Source organism: Bombina bombina, chromosome 4 (genome assembly GCF_027579735.1).
Source record: "Bombina bombina isolate aBomBom1 chromosome 4, aBomBom1.pri, whole genome shotgun sequence".
Taxonomy (NCBI): Eukaryota; Metazoa; Chordata; class Amphibia; order Anura; family Bombinatoridae; genus Bombina; species Bombina bombina.
The window spans coordinates 908,305,239-908,326,176 of NC_069502.1; the positions used below are offsets into that span (position 1 = coordinate 908,305,239).

At 39.2% G+C, this 20,938-nt stretch overlaps 1 protein-coding gene across 5 annotated transcripts in view; it reads left to right on the top strand.

Annotated features, from left to right (window-relative positions):
* Positions 1-20,938, top strand: part of UTRN (utrophin) — a 1,395,536-nt gene that overhangs the window by 237,761 nt on the left and 1,136,837 nt on the right. For all 5 annotated transcript variants that reach the window (XM_053711837.1, XM_053711835.1, XM_053711836.1 and 2 more), the window contains one exon: positions 13,123-13,238. In XM_053711837.1, the coding sequence (XP_053567812.1) occupies positions 13,123-13,238 (116 nt within the window). The remainder of the gene's footprint in view (positions 1-13,122; positions 13,239-20,938) is intronic.

The following is a 20,938-nucleotide window of genomic DNA, read 5'->3' on the forward strand; positions in this document are numbered from 1 at the left end:
GTTCCGTTTGAACCCCTACATTCCGTTGATATAAAGTTATTATCTTGGAAAGTTTTGTTTTTGGTTGCAATCTCTTCTGCAAGAAGAGTTTCAGAGTTATCTGCTCTGCAGTGTTCTCCTCCATATCTGGTGTTCCATGCAGATAAGGTGGTTTTGCGTACTAAACCTGGTTTTCTTCCGAAAGTTGTTTCTAATAAAAATATTAACCAGGAGATAGTCGTGCCTTCTTTGTGTCCTAATCCAGTTTCAAAGAAGGAACGTTTGTTGCACAACTTGGATGTAGCTCGTGCTCTCAAATTTTACTTAGCAGCTACTAAGGATTTCAGACAAACATCTTCTTTGTTTGTTGTTTATTCTGGTAAAAGGAGAGGTCAAAAAGCAACTTCTACCTCTCTCTCTTTCTGGCTTAAAAGCATTTTCCGATTGGCTTATGAGACTGCCGGACGGCAGCCTCCTGAAAGAATCACAGCTCACTCCACTAGGGCTGTGGCTTCCACATGGGCCTTCAAGAATGAGGCTTCTGTTGATCAGATATGTAAGGCAGCGACTTGGTCTTCACTGCACACTTTTACCAAATTCTACAAATTTGATACTTTTGCTTCATCTGAGGCTATTTTTGGGAGAAAGGTTTTGCAAGCCGTGGTGCCTTCCATCTAGGCGACCTGATTTGTTCCCTCCCATCATCCGTGTCCTAAAGCTTTGGTATTGGTTCCCACAAGTAAGGATGACGCCGTGGACCGGACACACCTATGTTGGAGAAAACAGAATTTATGCTTACCTGATAAATTACTTTCTCCAACAGTGTGTCCGGTCCACGGCCCGCCCTGGTTTTTTAATCAGGTCTGATGATTTATTTTCTCTAACTACAGTCACCACGGTATCATATGATTTCTCCTATGCATATTCCTCCTTTACGTCGGTCGAATGACTGGGGAAGGCGGAGCCTAGGGGGGATCATGTGACCAGCTTTGCTGGGCTCTTTTCCATTTCCTGTTGGGGAAGAGAATATCCCACAAGTAAGGATGACGCCGTGGACCGGACACACCGTTGGAGAAAGTAATTTATCAGGTAAGCATAAATTCTGTTTTTTACCTCTGTAATTACCTTGTAGCTAAGCCTCTGCAAACTGCCCCTTATTTCAGTTCTTTTGACAGACTTGCTTTTTAGCCAGTGCTCACTCCAGGGTAACTTCACGTGCATGAGCTCAATGTTATCTATATGAAACACATGAACTAATGCCCTCTAGTGGTCAAAATATATTCAGATTAGAGGCAGTCTTTAAGGTCTAAGAAATTAGCATATGAACCTCCTAGAATTAGCTTTCAACTAAGAATAGCAGGTGAACAAAGCAAAATTGGTGATAAAAGTAAATTGTAAAGTTGTTTAAAATTACATTCCCTATTTAAATCATGAAAGTTTTTTTTGTACTTGACTGTCCCTCTAAGACACTTTCCAATTTACTTCCATTATAAAATTTGATACAGTCTTTTTATATTCAAGATCCTACTAAGCATGTGCACAAGCTTACAGGGTATATGTATACTACTCTGGGATTGGCTGATGTCTGTCACATGATACAGGGGGCCGGAAAATGGGAGAAAAAATAAATTTGTCAGAAAAAAAATCTACTGCTTATTTGAAATAAAGTGTTATTTCATTATCTTTTTGTTATGTACTTGTTAAATATGCAATTCTACTGCATTGAATGGTCCTTTAACATAAACTCTTAAAGGGACATAAAACAAGTTGGGATAGAGACAAAATATAATATGTACTTTAATTACTTTATACTGCAGTGCTTCGTCATTAACACTTTCTTTTAAGTGTCTGAATTGTACAGCTCTAACTCCCCCCATACAATTCATTGTATGGCTGTATATATATATATATCCACCATTAATATGGTAGAATGCAAGACGTTAACAGTCACAATCTGCTGGGGCATGCCTAGAAGCAAATACACTGCTGTGAACTCAGTTAAAATACTATGCCTGTGTTTCTGATGCTAAATATTGATAAGGGGTGATCTACTCCAGAAATTAACCCTTTTAGAATATGCACAGATCTCAATATGTTTTATGGCACTTTAATTTTGAAACATTTTAAATATCACACATTGCCTATATCTTTCCTATTCAATATTATTTTGCATCATTGTATTTCATTACTAAAGTTCTTCAGGTGACATTTAAAGTGAAGGTAAACTTTTACGAACGAGTGCCCGGTTTTTAAAACATTTACTAAAAACAGGGGCACTTTCATTCATGAAAGTTTACATTTCATCGTTTTTGTTAAAATACTTACCTTTCCTTCTTGCAAACTGGATCAGCGATTCCCCCTCCTGCAGCTCGTCTCTTCTTACGTCAGCAATGACAATTCCGTCTTCCTCTAATCACGGCGTTGCCTCAGGCAATGATTCCCCTGGGGGGAAAGCCGTGATTGGAGGATGCCATGTTCGTCATTGCTGACCTAAGAAGAGACGAGCGGCAGGAGGGGGATATCGCTTCTCCGGGTTCAAGAAGAAAAGGTAAGTATTTTAACAAGACGGGTGAAATGTAAACTTTCATGAATTAAAGTGTCCCTGTTTTTTATATTATTTCTAAAAACCGGGCACTTATTCTTGAAAGTTGACATTCACTTTAAAAATATCAGGAGTACAGTACTTGGTAATTTTGAACATACACAAATGCTAGCCCTTTCTGGGGTCATTGCTTGAGAATGAACACATATAAAAAAAAAAACACTGTGCAATACGTTTCTGATAAATGAACAAAAAAGAGGGCCTAATTAATGAATTTTTGTTTAATGCCCTCCTTGGTGACCTTGACAATGCTATTGTTCTAGGTCAAATCAGACGTGTGCTATTGCATTGATTAAACCTTATAATTTATTTGTTTAACCAATAATGGGCCAGATTACAAGTGGAGCTCAATGTAAATGCGAGCTTGCATTTACATTGCTGGGAAACATTGCACTCACAAGAGCGCGCTTCCATAGGCTCCAATGGGAACCTCATTCTCATGCCGTGAGACAGGGCATGAAAACGTAGTGCCGTAAAGGGGGTAAGTCACGCAACGGTCACAGCAAATTCTAAATATACATGAATATATACATATATATTTATGTGTTTATATGTGTATATACACATATTAATCAAACAGAGAAACCCAACAACAGAACTCAGCCACACCGGGCTGTAATAAATAAGTATGAATGGACCAGTGTAGAGTCTCCGGTAATGAATGACACTTCTTATAGCACTTATGCGATTGAGTAACTCACCCCACTCTGGCCTGTCCGGTTATCCACTTGACAGTGTCGCTGCCCAAAGTACAGCCGCCTCTGTGCCGCTTCCGAAGATCCAAACTTCAATTGAGCGGCTCACAGGGCCTCAGCTGTATTCCGTGTACTCGTCGGCTTGAGTGTGGGTGTGTAGCTATACGTCACAGGTATTCCTCCAATGGCAGGAGTTCTTTTCCGGAGGTGCTGCAAACTTTGATCCGCTCCAGGCTGTAGCATCAGCTGATGGGTCGGCAAGGACTGGAATAATCATCAAATTCAAAAGGAGACACCGACATCCATCTTATAGGTAAAATCTTGTAAACTTTATTTTGCAATATTAAAAAGAAGAGACAACACAGCAAATGTACTTAGAGTCAGACGTGGGCGCAGCACACAGGCATACGCGTTTCGGAAAGAGATTCCGTAGTCACAGCCTGACATGCTACCCCACACACCTGTATAAAAACCCCATGGGCTAATATAATAGGTTAAAACAGGAACTACCCCCATAGACTCTAGCCAATAGGACAGTAAATAACAGATACAGCAATGATCCTAATTAACACTTCATTATCTCAGTTACCAGCATTTCTGCTATACACAACAAACAATCATAGTAAATAGAAATGCATATGAATAGACATATTTGTATAACTAAATGACAGTCATAATCCTAATGCAAAAGTGTCAATGATATTTAGGATGTAGCACAGGGGAGATGATATAGCTACAGCATTAGTTGAAAACATTAATTATAGTAATAAAATAAGTAATAAGATAGAGAGGGAACATAATGGGCAAATTAGTATGTTGTAAATGAATCACACCAATATGTATAGGGATTTCATTATAGGAGGAACAGATGTTCAAAATACAGATTCAAGTAAGCAAATAATGTATACTGTCGTATACAAAGAGGGTATATAAGTATTTATGTATCAGAAGGGCTCCATATGCATAATATATGGATACTGTCATGTGAAATATTAGATTAATAAATACAATCGTTGGTGTACAGAGCAAATATTAGCAGAATATTATTCCCAGTGATTAATAATATCAAATCTGGAATTCAGACCTTTGGGTAGTCTGCTTTCAAGGGTAAATATCCAATATGCTTCCCTTCTTGCCAATATTGTATCTATATCACCACCCCTAGGGGGCCTAAGGATCTTTTCTATAGCACACCATGAGAAATATCTTAAATCGTTATTATGAAAAGAGCCAAAGTGTTGTACTATTGGAGTACTAGCCCTGTTGATTTTAAATGATAAGTGTTCCCGTATGCGGGTGTTTAGGTCCCGTGAGGTGAGACCTACATACTGTAATTTACAGTGAGAGCATTCAATAAGGTAAATGGCATATTCCGTGGTACAGTTCATACAGGTACCAATGTCATACCTCTTGTTGGTGACAATACTAGAGAAATTCCTTGTCACATCAACATACTCACAAGGTTTACACTTGCGCCGACCACATTTGAACATGCCAGTATGCCTTAGCCAAGATGATTGACTCTCAGTTTTACTTTTCAATAACGTGGGGGCCAAAAGATTACCCAATGTTGGGCTTCTCCTATAGGAGCATCTGAGCCCATTCTTAACAGTATTAACTAGCTTATCATCAGCTAAGAGGAGAGGGAAGTGTTTACGAACTATCTTACAGATATCTTGATACTGTATACTATGATTGGTAACAAAAGTCAATCCTTTGAAATCATCATTTTTTGAAGATTTCATATTTAACAGATCCCTTCTTTCTATAGTACTGACAGCAGCTTTAGCCCTTTTAACTATAGCTTTCGGGTACTTCCTTTCTAGGAGTCTCCTTTCTAGATCAACTGATTCTTGTTTAAACTGTTGGAAACTAGTGCAATTCCTCCTCAACCTAGTGTATTCTCCTTTGGCGATGGCATATGGAACATGCTTGGGATGGCAACTGGTGCCTTGAAGGAGTGAATTGCCTGAGATAGGCTTCCTGTAAACGGTAGATTCAATCTTACCATTATGTTCCCTCTCTATCTTATTACTTATTTTATTACTATAATTAATGTTTTCAACTAATGCTGTAGCTATATCATCTCCCCTGTGCTACATCCTAAATATCATTGACACTTTTGCATTAGGATTATGACTGTCATTTAGTTATACAAATATGTCTATTCATATGCATTTCTATTTACTATGATTGTTTGTTGTGTATAGCAGAAATGCTGGTAACTGAGATAATGAAGTGTTAATTAGGATCATTGCTGTATCTGTTATTTACTGTCCTATTGGCTAGAGTCTATGGGGGTAGTTCCTGTTTTAACCTATTATATTAGCCCATGGGGTTTTTATACAGGTGTGTGGGGTAGCATGTCAGGCTGTGACTACGGAATCTCTTTCCGAAATGCGTATGCCTGTGTGCTGTGCCCACGTCTGACTCTAAGTACATTTGCTGTGTTGTCTCTTCTTTTTAATATTGCAAAATAAAGTTTACAAGATTTTACCTATAAGATGGATGTCGGTGTCTCCTTTTGAATTTTATATACACATATTAACACACAAATATATATGTATATAAGCATATACATATATATTTACTGGTAACACACAGGTTCCCATAGACCCCAATGTAAAGGCACGTTTTAGTGCCGTTTGTTTTCTAACACCCCATACCCGCTACTTTTAACCCCGAAAAACTGCCTAGTGCAGTTGTTTTTTATGCAGAAAAAATACTACATTTTTTCTCCATAAAAAACTAAAAGAACCTCTATTTTGGGGAAATTTGGGACACTTTTAGAAAATTAACCAGGGATCTGATCTTTGTTTAATTTTATTAGTGCTAATTACTACAGCGAGCTCGCGAGAGCCATAGCAAGCCACTTGTAATGGCTGGTTATTTATTGTGCGCCCTTAAACAGGCAAATTTGTCCATTTGTGAGTGTGTGATAAATTAGCGCTCCACTTGTAATCTAGCCCAATATAGGTAGATAAAAAGAATGCATATTAGCACAGAATAGTATGTGCTGCTCTCTATGATTAAGTCAAACTTAATTTTATTAACTAAAATATTTAAAAAAAACCCAGCTGAAATAGTAGAATATCTGCTGCCCTATCATAGTAAGTAGTACATATGATTCTGTGCTAATTTGCATTCTTTTTTGCTACCTATCGGCTAGATTCCGAGTTTTGCGTTATGGTGAAAAAGCAGCGTTATGGCTCTTTTTCACTACCGCTGGTATTATGAGTCTTGCAGGTATTTCTGCACCGTACACTTTTTTGGCCGTAACGCAACGTAACTGCCACAGCTTTCAAAAAGTTCTTTTTCAATGGGACTTCCTTTGCGCCGGTATTACGAGTCTGCCTGGGAGGCCAAAAAGTGAGCGGTACAGCCCATAACTACAAGATCCATACCGTAAACTGAAAGTCAGTAGTTATAGGTTTTACGCTACAAAGCTGTAACATACAACTCATAACTAAAGTTCTAAAAAGTACACTAACACCCATAAACTACCTATCAACCCCTAAACCGAGGCCCTCCGGTATCGGAAACACTAAAATAAAAGTATTAACACCTAATCTGCCGCTCCGGACATAGCCACCACTATTATAACCATATTAACCCCTAAACCGCTGCAATCCCGCATTGAAAATACTAGTTACATATTAACCCCTAATCTGCTGTCCCTAACATCGCTGCAACCTACATTACTGTTATTAACCCCTAATCTGCTGCCCCCAAAATCCCTGCCACTATACTAAAGTTATTAACCCCTAAATCTAACCCTAAGTCTAACCCTAACACCCCCTACTTTAATATAATTAAAATAAATCATTTAAAAATTACTATAATTAACTAAATAATTCCTATTTAAAACGAAATACTTACGTATAAAATAAACCCTAAGCTAGCAACAATATAACTAATAGTTACATTGTATCTATCTCAGGTTTTATTTTTATTTCACAGGCAAGTTTGTATTTATTTTAACTAGGTAGAATAGTTACTAAATAGTTATTAACTATTTACTAACTACCTAGCTACAATAAATACAAATTTACCTGTAAAATAAAACCTAACCTGTCTTACACTAACACCTAACTTTACAGTACAATTAAATAAATTAAATTAATGAAATACAATTAACTAAATTACACAAAATAAAAAATAAATTCAGATATTTAAACTAATTACACCTAATCTAATAGCCCTATCAAAATAAAAAAAAACCCTAGCCTAAACTATCAATAGCCCTTAAAAGGGCCTTTTGCGGGGCATTGCCCCAAAGAAATCCGCTCTTTTACCTGTAAAAAAAAAAAATACAAACAACCCCCCAACAGTAAAACTCATTACCCACACAACCAACCCCCAAATAAAATCCTAATCTAAAAAATTTAAGCTCCCCATTGCCCTGAAAAGGGCATTTGGATGGGCATTGCCCTTAAAAGGGCATTTAGCTCTTTTTCAGCCCAAACCCCTAATCTAAAATAAAACCCACCCAATAAACCCTTAAAAAAAACTAAAACTAACCCCCGAAGATCCACTTACAGTTTTGAAGACCGGACATCCATCCTCAACGAAGCCGGGAGAAGTCTTCATCCAAGCAGCAAGAAGTCCTCAACGAAGCCGGGAGAAGTCTTCACCCAAGCCGGCAGAAGTCTTCATCCAGACGGCATCTTCCATCTTCATCCATCCGGCACAGAGCGGCTCCATCTTCAATGCATCCGGCGTGGAGCATTCTCTTCAATCGAAGTCTTCTTCGAATTAAGTTTCCCTTTTAAATGACATTATCCAAGATGGCGTCCCTTAGATTCCGATTGGCTGATAGATTTCTATCAGCCAATCGAAATTAAGGTTGAAAAAATCATATTGGCTGTTGCAATCAGCCAATAGGATTGAGCTTTCATCCTATTGGCTGATCCATTCAGCCAATAGAATGTGAGCTCAATCCTATTGGCTGATTTTGTGTAATTTAGTGTTTGATTTTTTTGTAATTTAGTTAATTGTATTTAATTAATTTAATTTATTTAATTGTAGTGTAAGGTTAGGTTTTATTTTACAGGTAAATTTGTATTTATTTTAGCTAGATAGTAAATAGTTAATAACTATTTACTAACTATTCTACCTAGTTAAAATAAATACAAACTTACCTGTGAAATAAAAATAAAACCTAAGATAGCTACAATGTAACTATTAGTTATATTGTAGCTAGCTTAGGGTTTATTTTATAGAGTGCGGCACATTAGGGGTTAATAAGTGTAATGTAGGTGGCAGCGACGTTGGGGTCGGAAGATTAGGGGTTAATAAGTGTAGGTAGGTGGCGGTGATGTCAGGGGCAGCAGATTAGGGGTGTTTAGACTCAGGATTTATGTTAGGGTGTTAGGTGTAAACATAAATTTAGTTTTACGCTGCTTTATTACAGGTGTTAGGCTTTTTTTCAGCCGGCTCTCCCCATTGATGTCTATAGGGAAATCGTGCACGAGCACGTAAAACCAGCTCACCGCAGCGCTGGTATTGGAGTGCAGTATGGAGCACAATTTTGCTTTACGCTGCAATATTGCCTGCTAACGCCAGGTTTATGAAAACCTGTAATACCAGCCCTGTAGGTAAGTGAGCGGTGACAATAACTTGCAAGTTAGCACTGCGCCGCTCATAGCGCAAAACTCGTAATCTAGCCGTATGTTATTAGATGTTTCAGATTAAATCTGCTTTAAAAAGTTACAAAAGTTAAATAAAAAGGAGAAAATAACATTTAAAGTATCTTTTTCTTCCATTTAAAAATGACCATGTTATATATGAGAGACAGGGGTATTTGAAAAGTGTAGCCTTGAAGATACAGCACTTTTCTCTTGTCTCCACGAAACGTTTACTCACTTTTTTATTTTAAGGTGAATGTCAACTTTCACGAACGAGTGCCCGGTTTATAAAAAAACTATTAATCTCGATAACTACTAGCCTTTCAGTATAGGTCCGTGATAATTTAATACATATAAGCTATAATAGGGATTTGGTATATGTTCAAAACCAGGAAGTAGTAGAGGAGACTCAATCAATAGACGTATTTCCTGATATATTTAGTAAGAGTAGTGGTCGCCTCAGAAATTTTTCTAAGTTAAACTATTCTCTAGAAGAGTTAAACGACCCATATTGAAGAGGTCGAAGAGTCGAGGTATTTAGGTAAATGTAGTAAATCATACAATATTAGGGCCCTTCTTCACGGAAGAAGGGTTCTTTCTCCTTTTCTTCCCTTCCTTTATTTTTCTTTTTTTAGTAGTTAATCCCCTCCCCCCTCGTTTCTCTTCTTTTTTAATTATTTGTCTTTCCCTCTTTATTTTCTTTGGTCCCTTCAGATATTAACATAACCAGTTTGCGCAGATGATTGTATGTATCGAATATGGCAATAAGTTTAGAACTAGGAGAGGAGGATACCTTTCCATTAATATTAATGTAACCAAAAGATAATGATCTCCTCTTTCTTTTTCCTTCTTTTTTCCTTTTTTTATTTTTTTTCTCTCCTTTATGGTTGAAACAGCTAAAGCAGCTGGAATCTGGAAACAATTATATAGTTTGGTTTGTTGTTAATCGTATTGGATGTGTAACAATGGGAATTTATGACGCAATAGAATTGTACTGTATGGGAGCTGTGTCTCCTAACACTATTTGTTTATTTCATAATGATTAATAAATTTATTTAAAAAAACAAAAACAAAAAACTATTAAAAACAGGGGCACTTTCATTCATCAAAGTTTACATTTCACCCGTTTTGTTAAAATACTTACCTTTTCTTCTTGAAGCCGAAGAAGCGATTCCCTCTCCTGCCGCTCGTCACTTTATACTTCAGCAATGATGAATCCGGCTTCCTCCAATCACGGCATTGCCTCAGGCAATGATTCCCCTGGGGGGGAAGCCGTGATTGGAGGATGCTGTATTCGTCATTGCTGAAGTATGAAGGGATGAGCCGCAGAAGAGGGAATCGATTCTCCGGCTTCAAGAAGAAAAGGCAAGTATTTTAACAAAACAGGTGAAAAGTAAACCTTCATGAATGAAAGTGCCCCTGTTTTTAATAGTATTTTTAAAAAACGGGCACTCATTCTTGAAAGTTGACATTCACTTTAAGTGCTCAATTTCTATACATCTATTGTAAACACTTTTATTTTAATTTTCAGATGGGGAAACCCCAATTTAGCTGATTTTCACTCTTTAGTCAAACTTCAGGCCTCCAGTCCCTAGTCCAGGGGTCTACAAATCTGTTTAAAATTTAGGAGCCAGTAAGATTATTTAGTAGCCAGACAGTGGTATTCGTAAATAGATATATGGATAATAACCAGAAAAAAGTTAGGAGCCAGGGGTAAAATTCCGGGAGCCAGTTACTCCCAGACTCCTGGATTTGTCATAACTTTGTAGGTTTTTGTCCTTAAAGGGCTAGTTCAGCTCTTTGACCTACCAATGTGGATAAGTTGATTATCAGAGATCACAACGGTCACATATTTTGCGGGATAGTTACAGTTTGGGATTTCTGTTTCAGTAACCCTTGCACTACTTTACCTTCCCTTTAACCCCTTAATGACCGCAGCACTTTTCCATTTTCTGTCCGTTTGGGACCAAGGCTATTTTTACATTTTTGCGGTGTTTGTGTTTAGCTGTAATTTTCCTCTTACTCATTTACTGTAACCACATATATTATATACCGTTTTTCTCGCCATTAAATTGACTTTCAAAAGATACCATAATTTTCATCATATCTTATAATTTACTATAAAAAACATTATAAAATATGAGGAAAAAATGGAAAAAAACACATTTTTTCTAACTTTGACCCTCAAAATCTGTTACACATCTACAACCACCAAAAAACACCCATGCTACATAGTTTCTAAATTTTGTCCTGAGATTAGAAATACCCAATGTTTACATGTTCTTTGCTTTTTTTGCAAGTTATAGGGCCATAAATACAAGTAGCACTTTGCTATTTCCAAACCACTTTTTTTCAAAATTAGCGCTAGTTACATTGGAACACTAATATCTTTCAGGAATCCCTGAATATCCATTGACATGTATATATTTGTTTTTAGAAGACATCCCAAAGTATTGATCTAGGCCCATTTTGGTATATTTCATGCCACCATTTCACCGCCAAATGCGATCAAATAAAAAAAATTGTTCACTTTTTCACAAATATTTTCACAAACTTTAGGTTTCTCACTGAAATTATTTACAAACAACTTATGCAATTATAGCATAAATGGTTGTAAATGCTTCTCTGGGATCCCCTTTGTTCAGAAATAGCAGACATATATGGCTTTGGCTTTGCTTTTTGGTAATTAGAAGGCTGCTAAATGCCCCTGCGCAAAATACGTGTATTATGCCCAGCAGTGAAGGGGTTAATTAGGGAGCATGTAGGGAGCGTCTAGGGTTAATTTTAGCTTTAGTGTAGTGTAGTAGACAACCCCAAGTATTGATCTAGGCCCATTTTGGTATATTTCATGCCACCATTTCACCGCCAAATGCGATCAAATTAAAAAAAACGTTAATTTTTTCACAATTTTAGGTTTCTCACTGAAATTATTTACAAACAGCTTGTGCAATTATGGCACAAATGGTTGTAAATGCTTCTCTGGGATGCCCTTTGTTCAGAAATAGCAGACATATATGACTTTGGCGTTGCTTTTTGGTAATTAGAAAGTCGCTAATTGCTGCTGCGCATCACACGTGTATTATGGCTAGCAGTGAAGGGGTTAATTAGGTAGTGTGTAGGGAGCTTGCAGGGTTAATTTTAGCTTTAGTGTAGAGTTCAGCCTCCCACCTGACACATCCCACCCCCTGATCCCTCCCAAACAGCTCCCTTCCCTCCCCCACCCCACTATTGTCCCCGCCATCTTAAGTACTGGCAGAAAGTCTGCCAGTACTAAAATAAAAGATTTTTTTTTTTTTTTAAAAGAAAAAAAAAAAAAAAAGCATATTTACATATGCTGTGTTTAGGATCCCCCTTAGCCCCCAACCTCCCTGATCCCCCCAAAACAGCTCTCTAAGCCTCCCCCTCTGCCTTATTGGGGGCCATCTTGGGTACTGGCAGCTGTCTGCCAGTACCCAGTTTGCACAATCAAATGTTTTTTATTTTTTTTTATTTTTTTCTGTAGTGTAGCTTCCCCCCCCCACGGACCAACCCCCACCACCTAAATAAAGCCTAAGGTTTTCCTTTTTAAAATTACTGGTCCCACTTTCATTTTGGGACACATTTTTTTCTGTAGTGCAGTGGTCCCCACCCGGTCCCTGCCCCGGCGCGCACCCGCGCGCGCGCCCAGGCTTCCACGCCCACGATCCCGCCCCCCTCCACATGACCAGGGCCATCGATGGCCGCCACCCACCTCCCACACCGGCTCCCACCCACCAACGATACCGGCCATCGATGTCCGGTGCAGAGAGGGCCACAGAGTGGCTCTCTCTGCATCGGATGGCCATCTAAGGTTATTGCAGGATGCCTCCATATCGAGGCATCACTGCAATAACCGGAAAGCAGCTGGAAGCGAGCAGGATCGCTTCCAGCTGCTTTCCACACCGAGGACGTGCAGGGTACGTCCTCAGGCGTTAACTGCCTTTTTTCTGAGGACGTACCCTGCACGTCCTCGGTCATTAAGGGGTTAAATGCTACTGTTTCACAAAGTGAAACCAGGGTCCATCTAAAACCTGCCCAGGATGCTTGAATAATGCAGAACCATAACTCAGACTGACTTGGCACCACTCACACAGCACTTAAATAACATAGCAGCAGTTTATACACATGCACAGATTTCAATTGTTCATTTATTATTATTCATATGATTAATAAACTTTGATGCCTTTTTTATTTTTTGCAGGTCTGACCTGTTTAGCTGGGAAAAAATTATGAAACTGCCCCCACTTGAAAGACTTGACCATGCATTCAACTTTGCAAAAAAACACTTGGGAATTGAAAGATTACTTGATGCTGAAGGTAGGTAATGCATTTTTGTTTAATGCAGACTGTTCACTTTTTATATTTATTCATGCAAGAATACAAATGAATGAAAATGATATAGAGGTACATTGGTTGTCATGGATGGTTGTACAATAAAGCTAACAAATCTGGTTCCAAATCTGGTTCTACAAGGAATGAAAAGTAGCATATTTTGCATCATTAAATGGATTAAAAAAAAAAAAATTATATTTCATTGTTTTAATAATAAAAAACAATAATCAGTGGGTTATACTTAATATAAATCATTACAATATGTATTAATAATAATTTTAAAAGGATTTTACATTTAATTTTTTTCTTAAACTTCATTTGTTCAGTGTCCATTTCTTCCCGTCACAACCCCACACTACAGGAAGACATATCTAACTTGATGTCATAAATCTTCTAGAGTAAAATGAGTTTTACTATTCAGTGAATACTAGACAAACAGGAAGTCAGTTTTGCCCATGCTCAGTAGAGGCAGAGTGCAACTTACGTTTTGCAACATGTTAACTCCCTCATCTCCCCGAGGGCATTGGCTACACAGAGAATTTCTAAATGTTTATTTTGTGAGAAAAAAAAAGTTGTTTGCTGTTTACAAAGTCTGTTTTTTTTTTTTTTTTTAATATTTGCTTTGATTTATCATATTTGTTTTTACTAAAGGAGCAGTGTTTCATATCCCTTTAAATCCTGTGAATGCTCCATGCAGACTTATCAATGCCCCACCAAAGTTACGTTACCGAATATGTGTGGAGATATGCCTGGACAATAAAAATGATTTATTTATTTTTTACAAAAGGAAACACAAAATTAGATTTTTCATACAGATTTGCTTCTATGTATTCACATAGGTAAAGTTTCAAAGTAAATTAAAGATTTATTTCTCTTGTTTAAGTGTATCCAGTCCACGGATCATCCATTACTTGTGGGATATTCTCCTTCCCAACAGGAAGTTGCAAGAGGATCACCCACAGCAGAGCTGCTATATAGCTCCTCCCCTCACTGCCATACCCAGTCATTCTCTTGCAACTCTCAAGAAAGATGGAGGTCGTAAGAGGACTGTGGTGTTTTATACTTAGTTTATTTCTTCAATCAAAAGTTTGTTATTTTTAAATGGTACCGGAGTGTACTGTTTATCTCAGGCAGTATTTAGAAGAAGAATCTGCCTGCGTTTTCTATGATCTTAGCAGAAGTAACTAAGATCCTTTGCTGTTCTCACATATTCTGAGGAGTGAGGTAACTTCAGAGGGGGAATGGCGTGCAGGTTTTCCTGCAATAAGGTATGTGCAGTTAATATTTTTCTAGGGATGGAATTTGATAGAAAATGCTGCTGATACCGAAGTAATGTAAGTAAAGCCTTAAATGCAGTGATAGCGACTGGTATCAGGCTTATTAATAGAGATACATACTCTTATAAAAGTGTAATTTAAAACGTTTGCTGGCATGTTTAATAGTTTTTTATATATGTTTGGTGATAAAACTTATTGGGGCCTAGTTTTTTCCACATGGCTGGCTTGAATTTTGCCTAGAAACAGTTCCCTGTGGCTTTCCACTGTTGTAATATGAGTGGGAAGGGCCTATTTTAGCGCTTTTTTGCATAACATGAGGACGGAGAGCTTCAGTCTGTGGGTGACATCTCTGACTCGGGGAAACCTGATTCAGAGATTTCTAATTTTAAATTTAAGCTTGAGAACCTCCGTGTATTGCTTGGGGAGGTATTAGCTGCTCTGAATGACTGTAACACAGTTGCAGTTCCAGAGAAATTGTGTAGGCTGGATAAATACTATGCGGTGCCGGTGTGTACTGATGTTTTTCCTATACCTAAAAGGCTTACAGAAATTATTAGCAAGGAGTGGGATAGACCCGGTGTGCCCTTTTCCCCACCTCCTATATTTAGAAAAATGTTTCCAATAGACGCCACTACACGGGACTTATGGCAGACGGTCCCTAAGGTGGAGGGAGCAGTTTCTACTTTAGCAAAGCGTACCACTATCCCGGTTGAGGACAGTTGTGCTTTTTCAGATCCAATGGATAAAAAAATTGGAGGGTTACCTTAAGAAAATGTTTATTCAACAAGGTTTTATTTTACAGCCCCTTGCATGCATTGCGCCTGTCACTGCTGCGGCGGCATTCTGGTTTGAGGCCCTGGAAGAGGCCATCCAGACAGCTCCATTGAATGAAATTATTGACAAGCTTAGAACGCTTAAGCTAGCTAACTCATTTGTTTCTGATGCCATTGTTCATTTGACTAAACTAACGGCTAAGAATTCCGGATTCGCCATCCAGGCGCGTAGGGCGCTATGGCTTAAATCCTGGTCAGCTGACGTGACTTCAAAGTCTAAATTACTCAACATTCCTTTCAAGGGGCAGACCTTTCGGGCCTGGCTTGAAGGAAATTATTGCTGACATTACTGGAGGTAAGGGTCATACCCTTCCTCAGGACAGGGCCAAATCAAAGGCCAAACAGTCTAATTTTCGTGCCTTTCGAAATTTCATGGCAGGAGCAGCATCAACTTCCTCCGCTTCAAAATAAGAGGGAACTGTTGCTCATTCCAGACAGGCCAGGAAACCTAACCAGTCCTGGAACAAGGGCAAGCAGGCCAGAAAGCCTGCTGCTGCCCCCAAGACAGCATGAAGGAACGGCCCCCTATCCGGAAACGGATCTAGTGGGGGGCTGACTTTCTCTCTTCGCCCAGGCGTGGGCAAGAGATGTTCAGGATCCCTGGGCGTTGGAGATCATATCTCAGGGATATCTTCTGGACTTCAAAGCTTCTCCTCCACAAGGGAGATTTCATCTTTCAAGGTTATCAGCAAACCAGATAATGAAAGAGGCATTCCTAAGCTGTGTGCAAGACCTCCTAGTAATGGGAGTGATCCATCCAGTTCCGCGGACGGAACAAGGACAGGGGTTTTATTCAAATCTGTTTGTGGTTCCCAAGAAAGAGGGAACCTTCAGACCAATTTTGGATCTAAAGATCTTAAAGAAATTCCTCAGAGTTCCATCATTCAAAATGGAAACTATTCGGACCATCCTACCCATGATCCAAGAGGGTCAGTACATCACCACAGTGGACTTAAAGGATGCCTACCTTCACATACCGATTCACAAAGATCATCATCGGTTCCTAAGGTTTGCCTTTCTAGACAGGCATTACCAATTTGTAGCTCTTCCCTTCGGGTTGGCTACAGCCCCGAGAATTTTTACAAAGGTTCTGGGCTCACTTCTGGCGGTTCTAAGACCACGAGGCATAGCGGTGGCTCCTTATCTAGACGACATCCTGATACAGGCGTCAAGCTTTCAAATTGCCAAGTCTCATACAGAGATAGTTCTGGCATTTCTGAGGTTGCATGGGTGGAAAGTGAAGTGGAAAAGAGTTCTCTATCCCCACTCACAAGAGTCTCCTTCCTAGGGACTCTTATAGATTCTGTAGAGATGAAAATTTACCTGACGGAGTCCAGGTTATCAAAACTTCTAAATGCTTGCCGTGTCCTTCATTCCATTCCACGCCCGTCAGTCGCTCAGTGCATGGAAGTAATCGGCTTAATGGTAGCGGCAATGGACATAGTGCCATTTGCGCGTCTGCATCTCAGACCGCTGCAATTATGCATGCTAAGTCAGTCGAATGGGGATTACTCAGATTTGTCCCCTCTACTAAATCTGGATCAAGAGACCAGAGATTCTCTTCTCTGGTGGCTATCTCAGGTCCATCTGTCCAAGGGTATGTCCTTTCGCAGGCCAGATTGGACGATTGTAACAACAGATGCCAGCCTTCTAGGTTGGGATGCAGTCTGGAACTCCCTGAAGGCTCAGGGATCGTGGACTCAGGAGGAGAAACTCCTCCCAATAAATATTCTGGAGTTAAGAGCAATATTCAATGCTCTTCTAGCTTGGCCTCAGTTAGCAACCCTGAGGTTCATCAGATTTCAGTCGGACAACATCACGACTGTGGCTTACATCAACCATCAAGGGGGAACCAGGAGTTCCCTAGCGATGTTAGAAGTCTCAAAGATAATTCGCTGGGCAGATTCTCACTCTTGCCACCTGTCAGCGATCCACATCCCAGGCGTAGAGAACTGGGAGGCGGATTTTCTAAGTCGTTAGACTTTTCATCCGGGGGAGTGGGAACTCCATCCGGAGGTGTTTGCTCAACTGGTCCATCGTTGGGGCAAACCAGAACTGGATCTCATGGCGTCTCTCCAGAACGCCAAGCTTCCTTGTTACGGATCCAGATCCAGGGACCCGGGAGCGACGCTGATAGATGCTCTAGCAGCTCCTTGGTTCTTCAACCTGGCTTATGTGTTTCCACCGTTTCCTCTGCTCCCTCGACTGATTGCCAAAATCAAACAGGAGAGAGCATCAGTGATTCTGATAGTGCCTGCGTGGCCACGCAGGACCTGGTATGCAGACCTAGTGGACATGTCATCTCTTCCACCATGGACTCTGCCTCTGAGGCAGGACCTTCTAATACAAGGTCCTTTCAATCATCCAAATCTAATTTCTCTGAGACTGACTGCATGGAGATTGAACGCTTGATTCTATCAAGGCGTGGCTTCTCCGAGTCAGTCATTGATACCTTAATACAGGCACGAAAGCCTGTCACCAGGAAAATCTACCATAAGATATGGCGTAAATATCTTTATTGGTGTGAATCCAAGAGTTACTCATGGAGTAAGGTCAGGATTCCTATGATATTGTCCTTTCTCCAAGAGGGTTTGGACAAAGGCTTATCAGCTAGCTCTTTAAAGGGACAGATCTCTGCTCTGTCTATTCTTTTGCACAAGCGTCTGGCAGAGGTTCCAGACGTCCAGGCATTTTGTCAGGCTTTGGTTAGGATTAAGCCTGTGTTTAAAACTGTTGCTCCCCCGTGGAGCTTAAACTTGGTTCTTAAAGTTCTTCAGGGAGTTCCGTTTGAACCCCTTCATTCCATTGATATTAAACTTTTATCTTGGAAAGTTCTGTTTTTGATGGCTATTTCCTCGGCTCGAAGAGTCTCTGAGTTATCTGCCTTACAATGTGATTCTCTTTATCTGATTTTTCATTCAGACAAGGTAGTTCTGCGTACCAAACCTGGGTTTTTACCTATGGTGGTTTCTAACAGGAATATCAATCAAGAGATTGTTGTTCCATCATTGTGTCCTAATCCTTCTTCAAAGAAGGAACGTCTTTTGCATAATCTGGACGTAGTCCGTGCCTTGAGGTTTTACTTACAGGCTACTAAAGATTTTCGTCAAACATCTGCCCTGTTTGTCGTTTACTCTGGACAGAGGAGAGGTCAAAAAGCTTCGGCAACCTCTCTCTCCTTTTGGCTTCGGAGCATAATACGCTTAGCCTATAATTCTGCTGGACAGCAGCCCCCTGAAAGGATTACAGCTCATTCTACTAGAGCTGTGGCTTCCACCTGGGCCTTTAAAAATGAGGCCTCTGTTGAACAGATTTGCAAGGCTGCGACTTGGTCTTCGCTTCACACCTTTTCAAAATTTTACAAATTTGATACTTTTGCTTCTTCGGAGGCTGTTTTTGGGAGAAAGGTTCTATAGGCAGTGGTTCCTTCCGCTTAATCCTGCCTTGTCCCTCCCATCATCCGTGTACTTTAGCTTTGGTATTGGTATCCCACAAGTAATGGATGATCCGTGGACTGGATACACTTAACAAGAGAAAACATAATTTATGCTTACCTGATAAATTTATTTCTCTTGTAGTGTATCCAGTCCACGGCCCGCCCTGTCCTTTTAAGGCAGGTCTAAATTTTAATTAAACTACAGTCACCACTGCACCCTATGGTTTCTCCTTTCTCGGCTTGTTTCGGTCGAATGACTGGATATGGCAGTGAGGGGAGGAGCTATATAGCAGCTCTGCTGTGGGTGATCCTCTTGCAACTTCCTGTTGGGAAGGAGAATATCCCACAAGTAATGGATGATCCGTGGACTGGATACACTACAAGAGAAATAAATTTATCAGGTAAGCATAAATTATGTTTTTTGGCTATGGATAGTTGTTTCCCTAGAGAAAATTACTTTCTGCTACTGAGAGATTGTTGTTTTTTGTTTCTGTGTGCTTATTTTGGAAAAGTTAAACTGATTCTCTTGTAAGACTCGCTCCAAGATCTATGGGAAACTATCATGGATTGAGATTGTTTGCCTTTTTTAGTACTCATTTTTTTATCTTTGCTTTTATTTAACAGCACACAAAAATGTAAATACATCCAGACATTTTAAGACTAGAAGCTAGATTTTGAGAAACAAAAAGGTTTTACATGGCTTATGAGAACCAAAAGGCCTATTGGGTCTACCTAATTTTCCTGCTCATCTTAAAGTAATAGTAAATCCTAGCGTTTTGTGAAACGCTAGGATTTACCAGTGCAAAAAAATAAAGGGGACTTTATTTTTCTGCAGCATTCGCCGCCTGCAGCAGAACACTATTTTTTCAATAAGGTGACATTTCCAACTGTTGGCCAATAGCCGTGCTTGATAGCTAGCACGCTATTGGCTAAGATCACCTCACTGCAAAATAGCGTTCTGCCATGGTCGGGCCTGAGGCGCCCAGCGCGGCGAACGCTTCAGACAAATAAAGGAACTTTTAGCATGAAGTATTTTATACTGAAACTCCCCTTTATTTGTTGCACTGGTAAATCCTAGTGTTTCACAAACGCAAGGATTTACTATAACTTTAATTGTTGCTTAGGATAGGTTTATCTACATAATACATGTGCCAATACATTTGTCCTTACCTCATCTGTTGGTAGTCTATTAATTAATCCTCATCTGTTGCTTTTTGTGAAACTAATTTAATGTTCTTTATTAAAGGGACAGTGAACATTATACAAATGTTACATCATTCTGCACATAGTTTTTCTTTTAATACAATTGAACACATCTATCTGAAACTCAAAAGTTTAATTTTGACCTCTATTTCCCCTTAAAGGGACAGTAAACACAATTTTTTTTTACACAACTAACAGTGTCACAGGCTTTCTGTTTAATCACAGCATGCCAAAATGCGCTCTTCAACTAAATATAACACACTCCCGTGCTGGGTAAAGCTGACTGCTGCTTTTCCCAGAGTGGGTGCGTGCTACATTTTAGCTGAATGTTGTGCTCAAAATGCAGCGCTGAATAGGACCGCTATACCTAGCATGGGGTCACGCTACATTTAGCGCTGAGATTGGGCACACTGTGATTAGACAGCAAGCCCATGATGTGCTTTTTTAAAAGAAACTGTAGCACCAAAGAGGACTGATATACATTAACATTAAGTAAACTTTTGAGTACGTAATTCATTTCTCTTTTTTTTTTTTTTTTTTTTTAAAAAGGTACAGTTATCCTTTATGTTTTATAATTCTACACATATCTGCTTTTGAGTTTCATACTTTTTTTGATGGTTAGTTGGTTTGCGCTGTATTGAAAAAAAAGATTGCCGTGCCTGTTGCGAAGCATTGCCCCTGTAAAAAAAAAAAATCATAAAAAGTTGACCAGTATAAACATACAGATCAAGAATTAAAGTATATGAAATTATATCCTGAAAATAATATAATTGCATATCTAATCAATGCAAAGAGGTGATGAAATAATCAAAATAACCTAAAAATATAAAATAAGGCAAAAAATAACCAATCATAAATGTGTAAAAGGTATAATGGCCAATAGGGGTGCTTATATCTTGGGATTGACAAGATAATGAGCCTGTATATATATAAAAT